At 36.6% G+C, this 10609-nt stretch overlaps 1 protein-coding gene across 1 annotated transcript; it reads right to left on the bottom strand.

The window, feature by feature from the left end:
* Positions 1 to 580: 580 nt before the first annotated feature.
* On the bottom strand, positions 581 to 10013 carry SVIP (small VCP interacting protein). Its single transcript, XM_028117736.2, has 4 exons — positions 9873 to 10013; positions 7746 to 7796; positions 7161 to 7274; positions 581 to 3042 (listed from the first exon to the last, which is right to left on the bottom strand). The coding sequence occupies exons 1-4, from the start codon at positions 9924 to 9926 to the stop codon at positions 3028 to 3030; spliced, it is 234 nt and encodes a 77-aa protein (XP_027973537.1). The 5' UTR covers positions 9927 to 10013; the 3' UTR covers positions 581 to 3027.
* Between the last annotated feature and the right edge of the window lie 596 nt (positions 10014 to 10609).

Raw genomic sequence — 10609 nt, 5'->3', positions numbered from 1 at the left:
AAAGAAAATGGCTATGGAGCCACATTTGAATCCACTTAAAGCACATGTGGTGATCATGGGAATTTGAGATGCTTGTTTGAAACTGTTAAAAAAAACACCGCACACCTTAAATGTCAACACAGATAGGGATGCCTATCTACCTACCTGTCTCTTACTGACCTATTTATGCAGATATTATTTGACACTAAAACTGACAAGTTACTTTTTCTTCTAAGGGCACAGGATAATTCTTAGTTGAAGATAAACAAGTTGAACTGTTGGAGGAGAAAAGGAAAATTCAAAGCTGATGTCAGTTCTCCTGGGGTACCAAGGATGATAGCTAGAACCTTTATATTATTTTTCTATCTCTCTATGAAAACAGGACACTAACAATATCATTCCTCCTTTTGAGTATAGAAAAAGAAGCATGCCTTGCTATAAATTCAGGGATTATATGATCATACCAACAGCCTTTAGCTCTGTTGTTCTCATTCATCCCAAAGAGATGAAAGTGTCATGGTTTCCCTAACCATTCACCCAAGTTCTAATTATTTAATACGTAGTGAAGATAAAATTTTGTTAAAGAGACGGCCAAAGTCGATTTTTATATAGGAAAAATGTATATTTGTGTCCACATAAGGCAATACAGATTTGTAACAAACCATGTGTGTGAAAACTATTTAATTACATTCCAAATACAATCGGTGGAACCATAGCAGCACATATAGATGTTTTAAAAAAAACATGCAGCATGTCAACAAAGGGGCTGTGTGATAATACACAACTTTCTGTTACCAGTCATATTAGTTTGATGATTAGAATTAAGAAGCAGTAGTTTTAGCATTTTACATCTTAATATGATAGTTAACAAATATGTATTTTACTGTTTGTTATATTTTAGTAATTTGTTGGAGGGCTTGGGTGACATATTAAGCATTACACCATATTTTCCTATTTAAATTATGATTTATGGGAAATTGGTTCCAAGTTAAGGTTTCCATCAGGAACTGATTCATAACTTGATGAGGGAGATGCTTGGATGTATATGTACAATTTTTTTTTTTAAGTAGTCACTTACTAGTTTCTTACCAAGCATCTCATCTCCTCTTTTCCCTTCCCCTTCCTAAAACTATTCTTAACATTTTAGTATTATCACTGAGTCCATGCATCCCATGTGGTTTGGGGGAAAGCTGATTATACCCATGGAGGCAGGCCATGCATGACTGGCTGGAGCAGCATATCCCATTGTTCCCAGAAGGCAATACACCAACATATCATTCATGGTTCAATAGTAAATAAGCATGGTATCTGGATATAAACTCCATTAGAAATAGGGCATTATCCCCTGGATATAAACCTTTGTTTACACCAACCCAAGCTGTAATTCTTAAGACGTAGTACAGATAAAATTGTTCTTTCTATATTAAAGCAGAAGAAAGGATTTGCACAGTTCAAGGATAATATGCTCTGGTTCTATATCTATTCAGCTATTGAGGATCTTTCTTCCTTTCTGCCTTGGAAAAATTAATCATGTTCATAAAGTGAAGAATTTTATTTCTATATTACAATTTAATGATTTCACTATCCTTTGTGAACAAAAATACCACTAATCTTCTAAAGGATGAAGAAAATTGAGCCTGTCTAAATGTATGTCTTGACTGTATATTCATAAACTATTTTATACCATAATAGAAAAAAGTAATTTTTCCAAACAAGAGTTGAGACTTATATTATAGTTCAAACTCTTTAAAATTAACATATACAATATACTGCTATATGATGTAAGTCTTATGGGAGGGATGAGCACAATAATGGCTTTTCTTTTTGTAAATCAAGTGAGCTGGTCTATTTAATTTATAATCCCTATTGGCACTTACTATCTATGAATTCTAATGTAGGACTCAGATTGTGGCCCTGTCATCCAAAAGAGCAACCAAATTAAAAGATACAGCAATTCTTCTATTTTAGCTTATTATATACTAGAAAGAAAAACTCAAAAAACAAAAATGCTATAAACTCATGTTACTAATAAACACAAATCTGAAAAATTTATGACTCTGAATCCCATAGAATTACCTCATAGTATTTTTATGTTTAAAGTAGACCTTTTAAAATATAGTACCTACATGTTTCTATTTCAATACATTCACATTTGCATTGGCAATTTCACATCTGTACAAATCTTATGATCATTCTTTAGTAAATATAAAAGAATAAAAACACCTGTGAAATTTGGACAAATATATTACTACTCAGTATAGCCCATCCAGATTCTTAGTTTAATTCATTCTGTTTCTACAAAGATCTTTAGAGCTGAATCTGATACTGTGTAATAGTACATCACTGCCCTCTGATGGTACTACTAATATATAATTTTAAATTCAGCAAGCAAAAAAAACACTTTTATTGCAATGTAAAACACCAGATGTTAATTTTATAAGCCACAGAAATAGAAAATAAATTAGGAGAAATTCATAATTTTCTACAAATTTTCATTACTTAGTAAGTTATAAAAATTTACAGTGTTCCTTCACATAAGCCCTTCAAATGATTTTTCAAAATTTTCCCTGACGACCAGTTTAAAGGCACAAAGTCCGTAAGTTTAAGCGAAAGCGTTCACAGATAAGGAAATAAAGAGATACAAGGCTAAGCAGAAAACTATAGATTGCAAGGTCATTTTATAAAGGAGAGAAAATACGATGGCAAACTTTAATGTCTGAGATGTAGGCAGACTTTTTACATGCGAGATATATTTATTCACTATTTAGGTCCATGTTTTAACTACTAAAAAATGGCAAATTGCCTACTGCCTGCAGAAGAGCAAATATAAGAAAATAAGTATTTAATGAAAGGTCTGGCATTTTCTAAGTTTGAAAATCAAAAGCATTTTCAGTATATCAATATTGAAAAAGCACTGGCTGCATTTAATGGCACTAAAATTGCAAAGTCTGAATCTTCCTTTATTCAAAGAGAAGAACGTGAGCTGAGGACGTCCACTTGATTGCAGATATTAGTTATTGGCAGTAGACTTTTCCACTCATGTTATGCTTATGAAACTGTCCACTAGAAAAGATAAAAATATATGGGGAAAAAGTAAAATTTTTTTAAAGTTATGTAAAAATACTCTCGTGAACAAAAATAGGAATGTGGGCTATACAAATGCAAAATGATTTCTGTGCATGGCAGTGAATAGTATAATTTTACATTATGGTCAAACGTCTGAAATAAGACATATGATTGTTTAAAAACATAAAGAAGTAAAACAAAATATCTGGGCAGATTAATGGGTGGCTAAATCCCAAATATCCAATAATCAGTTCAGGAAAAATAAAACAAAACACCACAAAATAAAAACAATGAAACCTATAAAATAAAAATAGAGGAATTCTTGTTTGAGGCAGGGAGGCAAGAACTGGCAGAAAGCAAGCAATGGTTTGGCAAAGTCTTTTCCTTGCTTGACTTGAGAAACTTTGTTTTTCTATTCAATCAACTCTTAAATCTGCAGTAGTAAATTCTGAAAAGAGCCACTAGGATGGTACCAGGTGTTTACCAGTCTCTTGAGCAGTGGTTTTCATGTACATCCAAGGAATTTTATTGGGTGTTACATATTTTTTTAAAAGTCTGTATTTAAGTTTTGAAAATTTAGGGTTAATCCAAGTAAAGTTACTTTTGTTTATTTTAGGACCTCTTAGAGACTTGAACACTGTGCCTTTTTTAATCTCTAAGAAAAGGATTCAGGATACAAGATAGGACCCAGGATTTTAAAATACATATATTTTTTTAACATAGGACTCTATTTCCCACAATATATCTCTGAAGACTAGTGTCAAAAACACTAGCGTAGTGATTCTCAATCTGGTTTGGCATTAGGCTACCTTGAGGAGCTCAAAAGTCTTGATGACTAAACTCCACTCTCAGAGATTCTTGATTGGTATGAGGTGGGACCCAAGAGTCAACCTTTTTAGAAAGTTCCTCCTGAGATCCTACCATGCGGCTAGGGTTGAGAGCCACTGCACGAGAGGTATGCCACACTCCTGTACTGTTATATCCTGTATTGGTATTAGCGTGCACCTGGATGCCAGCCTCACACTGACCTTTTAAAACAAGCCTTGCCACGGTGGAAGACAGTATGGGGGGGGAATCCCTCAAAAAATTAAAAATGAAATACCATATGATCCAGTAATTCCACTACTGGGTATTTAACCAAAGAAAATGAAAACACTAACTTGAAGAGACCTATGCACCTGTATGTTTACTGCAACACTCTTTACAACAACCAAGATATGAAAGCAATCTAAGTGTCCATCGCTAGATGAACGGATAAAGATGTGCCCTTCCTCCACACACAATAGGGACTATTACTCAGCCATTAAAAAAAGGACGAGATCTTGCCATTTGCAACAACATGGATGGAACTAGAGTATTACGCTAAGTGAAATAAGTCAGAGAAAGACAAATACCATATGATTTCACTTATATGTGGAATCTAAAAAACAAAAAAAAATTAAAAAGCAGAAACAGAGTCATAAATACAGAGACAAACTGATGGTTGCTGGTGGGGAGGGGGTGGGAGGATGGGCAAAATGGGTGAAGGGTGGTGGGAGATAGAGGTTTCCAATTATGGAATGATAAGTCATGGGGAAAAAAGGTAGAGCTTGGAGAATATAGTCGAAGGTACTGTAATAGGGTTGTACAGTGAGAGATGGTAGTAGCTACACTTGTGGTGAGCACAGCATAGTGTATAGACTTGTGGATCACTATGTTGTATACCTGAAACTAATGTAACATTGTGTATCAATAAAAAGAAATCAAAAAGATAAAAAATAAGGCTGCCTTTCCAGAAGATAGTGAGCATTGCCAATGCCAATTATCCTAGGCAGAGCTAGTCAGGAGATGAATATGTGGAGTTCATGAAGACAGGGAAAGGACGTGTTTTCCTCAGACTATGGAGTCCAGTTAGGAAGAATCTAGCTACATAATAGAACGCTCCAGCCCAGCCTGTAGAACAGGCCTGGCAGCAGTCTTTAAAGGACCCTAGGCCAAGGAGTTTGGAAATTAAAGTCACACTCTGTCTTATGTTCCCCCTTCTGTTAGCTCTGAGCCTCTGGAAATTGATTTTGAACTTCACTGTCTGCTTTTGATGATCTATGCAGATGGTCAAGGAGAAAGGAGGATGTCCCTTAAAGCTAGTGTATTAATGGTAGAAGTGATTAGGAATATTCCAAGGGAAAATGACACAGTGTGTAACAGCTGTGGTTTATCAGAATGAGCCACTGTCCAACTTTGATGGCCTTGAGGGTGATTTTTATTAATGGAACCAGAGAGCTTTCTTGAAGAACAGTACACAAAGAAAAATAGGTACTAAATTTAAAATTGGGATGATTTTATTCTGAGCATTTCTGAAGGGACCAGAAGCAGTACATGGCCCAATTTATTTCTAATCTATAGGTTTCAGGCTATACTTCAGGTTTAATTAAGAAAGCTGCTTTCTTTCCTAGAGTTTAAAAGCTAATGTGAAATTTGTTCACTTAGAATATGTCAAATAAGACCTTCTTAATTCTGGCTACACATAAAGTATCTTTTCCTTATAACATTATATGTGATTTTGATTGTCGCACAGTACCTCCATTTCTTCTATTATGAAACACTGAAACTCAGCATCATTTCCAGTCCTACAATTTAATTTTCATAATTTGTTTGTTTGTTTTTGAGAACCTTCTATGAAGTAAACCTGGTGGCACAGACCTATATCTTAGTGGAATAATTAAACATCTATACTTCTGATAAATATCTGGCTTTGTATCAACCAGCTGTTTTACTTCACAGTAGATTTATTCTATTCTATTGTGGAGGCATATAAAAAAATATAAGCACAAAGGTCACAGTTATTTATCTTAACATTGAAACCAATTATTCTACACATTGTTAAAAGTTAATGATAAAAATTTGTTTTCTTTTAATTTCCTTTATTAGATGACTATACAATTAGTCATCTAATGTATGACTAATTAGATGACTATACAATGGTGAAATACACACAGATAAATCTTATCTCTATGTGATATTCCTGAGCCAGAATCACCTCTGATCAGGAGGCTCCTAAATGGCCTGCCCCACAGGTTAGGAGGATATATACATGTATGTTTTTTCATATATAGTTTTAGAAGCAAAAAAAAAAAAAGTCAGTGGTATTGTGATAGTGTTGTATGGTGACAGAGGGTAGCTACACTTGAAGTGAGCATAGCAAAATGCATTGAGAAGCCGCATCACTATGTGGTACACCTGAAACTAAGGTAACATTGTGTATTAACTAGACTTAAAAAAACTAAAAATTAAAAAAAAACCAATTGAGAAGACAGTAAATCAGCTAAATAAGTGCTAATAAATCATTGACAAGTTAAATATAAACAACTGAAATTCAGGACATTGTCTTTTCACAAACAGACTTAAGAAATTTATTTCCTTTAAAAATGGACCAAAGAATAAAATCTTAATATCTGGACAATTATTTTATTGAGTTTTAACAAGTAAAATAAAACCTTTATAGTCCTGCAGCCTATAAAGCTCCCCACATTCAGAGACCTGTTTAACTTGTCTATCATTATATTTCCAGTGTCAAGAACTGCAATTGCTACATTGGGAGGTGGGAGGTACATGTATCACACTTACCCTCCCATACACCCTATTGTCCAAATTGACATTTACTTAACTATGATAACGAGTGACAATGGAAAGCTCAAAAACTTCAAATCACTGAGTGAAAAAATGTAGGTTATATAAAAAAAAAAGAATCCATAGTGTAATCCAATTTAATAAGATTAATGTATAAATGGATGTTAAAAATGACGCCTGTCAAAATGACTTGGGGTGATTTTTATGTTCTTTATATTCTTCATATTAAGTTTCCTATATATTAATTATATAAAGTACTAAGACATAGTGTTAAGATAATCAGGAAAAACAATCTTTTTTCCTTTTGGGAAAAAGAAGGCAAATCTATTACAATGAATGTTGGAATGTCCAAATAAATTGGCACTTCTTCCAATCTCTATTATTCATGTTTTTAAATTAATTCAAAATTTCCTGATAATCCATTGCAAGAGGAAATTATTGAATAGACTGCTACTGAAGTTTTTAAAAACTCCAGGTAAATTAAACCTTAAGTAAATTTTAATACTTACCCTAAGTCCACCTTCTTTTGGGGGCCCAGAATCAGCCATTTGTTTTTCTATTTTTTCCTTTTTCTTTCTCTTTTCTTCCACAGACCGAACATCCAGAATGCCCCGAGATGCAGCCTTTAGAAAATTTATTAAGTGGTACAGAAAAACAACAAAAATCAGTATTCAGTATCCAAAAGGCATCTGTTGCTTTTTAGGTTTTTCTTTGGAGGTGAGGGGTTTTATCTTTGGTTATAAAGAACTAGACTATTTCTACAACGGCTTTATATAAAACATATTATTATTTCTTCATTGGGTATTTTTTCCTTAAATTTCACATCTGTCAGTGTTTTATAAGGCATTGTCATATTATCCCAAGGAAGAAGGTTATTAAAGGGGCATCTCACATTACAGAAGACATCTGTAATTTTCATGCATTAAATGATATAAATGCATTAATGTAACCTACAGAAATACAGAGATCATTTTGAAAGATGATTACATGTAAATTTACAGGTTATCAGACACCATTTTCATTAGAGATACTAGTGATAAGTAGAATAAAGTACACAGTTATCGACATGGGCAGAATTTTATTTCTACTCTTACCTCCTTCTGTCTTCTCTCTGCAGCCTCTGCAAGCTTTGCTCTTTTCTCTTCCTAAAGAAAATGTGTAAGAAAATGTTTTAAAATAAAACGAAACATCATCATGGATAATTTATATCTTAGAGATAATATAACCAATTTACAAAAATATTTAGTACTTGTTCAAAATGTCCCACTAAGACTGCCACTATTTACAGTGTTTATGAAATACCCAACTTCCTGAATTTCATTCTTCCAATCGATATAGCTTCAAATAAGTACATGATAAGACACATATACGTTATATTATACATGCATATATATTCAGGTTGGCCTATAAAATAATTCATTTGCTTTTTTTTTTTTTAAAGGGGGCTTACAAGCTAGTCAGGGCAATAATAAAACAAATGACATTTAATAAGACAAGGAAGGAAATACGCGGTTTGAAGTAGGCTGGTATTTTCAGGAAATATTCATGAATGAAGTGAGCTAATCTCATTTTGTAGGACAGGAAGCCCTGAAGGAAATTTGTAAGAGGTACTGCTCCATGTTGGGAAACAGTGGATATTACTTTTTATATCATGTGCTGCTATTATTAATTACAAATTATAAATTCTTTAAATATATAAGACAGTAAATAGAATTTCTTGGAAGCTGTGTTAATAGTTCCTTTGTTTTTCATACCACAATACATACATTCATTCATTCAATGGACAAATAGTTACCCAGCAACTACGACGCGTCAGGAACTCTTCTAGGTACTGAGGATGCAGCCGTGAAAAAACACAAACACTTCCACACAGATGGAACTTACATTCCAATGAGGGTACACAGGTAAATATAATCAAGTAAATACATGTCTGTTAAACAGTAGTAACTGCTTTGAGAAAATATAAAGAAGAGTATGGTGGATAAGAAATGGAATGATGAGTGGGTGCTTTAGTTAGGGTGACCCCCAATAAACTCCAAAGATAAAGTGACATTCAAGTAGTGCACCATGTGTTTATCGTGGGGAAGAGGGGGAGGGCTTAAAAAATGCTGGCATATTGGTACTTTATCAACAGCCATATAAACAAAATTAACATTTAAAAGCAACCGTAGCAAGAAAGACAAGGTAAACTTTCCCATATCGACTTCCAGGTCATTTTTAGTACCCATAATCAAATGGCTGAAGAGTTAATGTACTTCCCGAAACAACTCATTTCCTTCAACGAATTTTTAGATAGAAGAACAGAGGAATTTAGCTTTTCTGTTATCAACAACCTGTAAGGACTACTAATGTAAAGATACTGTTGTAAATAGAAAGGTACAAAAGTATAAATGAATTGTACCACAAACCACCTAAATAGGAATTCCAGCTAGACAATGAATAATTTCTAGTATAAATATGTCCCAAATATTGCATGAGGCACATCTATTTTTAAAATGTATTCTTTTTTATCTAAAATTTATCTAAAAATTCTAATTTAAATAAGTTAAAAATACCTGGGCACCCTGTATTTTTATTTGCTGTACGTGGCAACGTTACAAATTGTACGCCCTTTACAAAGTAAAATCCGTATTGTTTTAAAAGAACTCGAAAGAGAGATAAATAGTAATGGGAAGTCACTGACTACTACAATATCCAATAAAGCACAGGAGTGTAAGAGACTTCTGAGCACCTTCCTTAAACAGCTGGTACAGACACAGGAAAACGCACATCTCCCAGAAGATTAAACACTCCAGCTGACGAAGAGAGGAATTCTTTTTGCACCCTGACTCCATCCACCGCATCGCCAAGAATGGCCCATACACCGCACCGTCCGCGTACGCCTGCGTCCTACGAACTCCCAATTTCGCCCAAGTCTGCGAAAGGTAAACGCCCTGGAGCCGCCTTTGGACAATTTTTTGTAACGGAAATGGAGAGAGCGACACGGAGGCGTCGGCGGCTCAGGTCCCAACGCCTGACCCAAGGTTCCTCAGAGCGCTTGCACGCGTCTTCGCCACCAGACACCCACCGGCAAGCTCTCCAGCCCGCGCCCCCGGTTCCAACGGCCCGGCCCGGTGCCCACGCCTCGGGGCCTCCCGGCGCGCCCCTCCGGGGAACAGGTGCGCGCGGCGCGGGTCCGCCGACACGGGAACCCGGGGACGTGGGGACGCGTCCTTACTCACCAGGTCCGGCGAGGGAGGCGCGGTCTCCCCAGGACAGGGAAAACACAGCCCCATCAGGAGAGCGGCTGGGGGTCCCTTTCGGGGCCCGCCGCAGACCCGGCAGTGCGAACTGCGTGGTCAGATAGGCTTCCCAGGTTCGCTGCCCTCGCCCCGCCCCCACCCGGGACCGGCGCCTCGGCTCCGCCCCGCCCCTCTGCGGCAACGCCCCACCCCCGGGCCCGCCCCGTTCCACCCCTTTCCCGCGGCTCCGCCCCCCAGCTCGTCACTCCGCCCCGCCCCTGCTTCTCGCCACCGCCCTCAAGAGGCGATTCCCCACCGCGCCCAGCCCAGCCCAGCCCTGCCCTGCCCCGCCTGGCCGCTGCCAGGCGGGCGTACAAGGCCTCCTTGTGCGGAAAAGCCTGCTGCCTTTGGGCAGAGAGAAGGCGAGAGAGAAATAGATAACCACATTTTCTTTATTCATTTGTCAATGGGCAGATTAAGTTGTTTCCATACGTTGCTATTGCAGTACTGCAATGAACGTGAGGTTACAGATACTTCTTCATGATAATGCTCTGGCTTCCTTTTGTCCCTACACCCAAAAATGGGATTCCTGGATCATATATACGGTAGTTTTAATTTTAATTTCTAAGGATCTCCATAATATTTTCCATGGTGGCTGTACCAGTTGACAATCCCAGCAACAGCGCACAGGGTTCCCTTTTCTCCACATCCTTGCCAGCAATGATCTCTTTTGTCTT

This window comes from Eumetopias jubatus, unplaced genomic scaffold, assembly GCF_037043125.1.
Source record: "Eumetopias jubatus isolate StellerSeaLion01/CBP00866 unplaced genomic scaffold, mEumJub1_p1.0 scaffold_13, whole genome shotgun sequence".
NCBI lineage: Eukaryota > Metazoa > Chordata > Mammalia > Carnivora > Otariidae > Eumetopias > Eumetopias jubatus.
This window is presented reverse-complemented; position numbering and strand designations above follow the sequence as displayed.

Bases quoted from the DNA above. Each gene is read 5' to 3' on its own strand.
- SVIP (XM_028117736.2), bottom strand. From the start codon at position 9,926: ATGGGGCTGTGTTTTCCCTGTCCTGGGGAGACCGCGCCTCCCTCGCCG. The intron at 7,797-9,872 runs GTGAGTAAGGAC...CATTTTCTTTAG, and splicing joins CGCCTCCCTCGCCGGACCTG to GAAGAGAAAAGAGCAAAGCT. The intron at 7,275-7,745 runs GTAAGAGTAGAA...AATTTTCTAAAG, and splicing joins CAGAGAGAAGACAGAAGGAG to GCTGCATCTCGGGGCATTCT.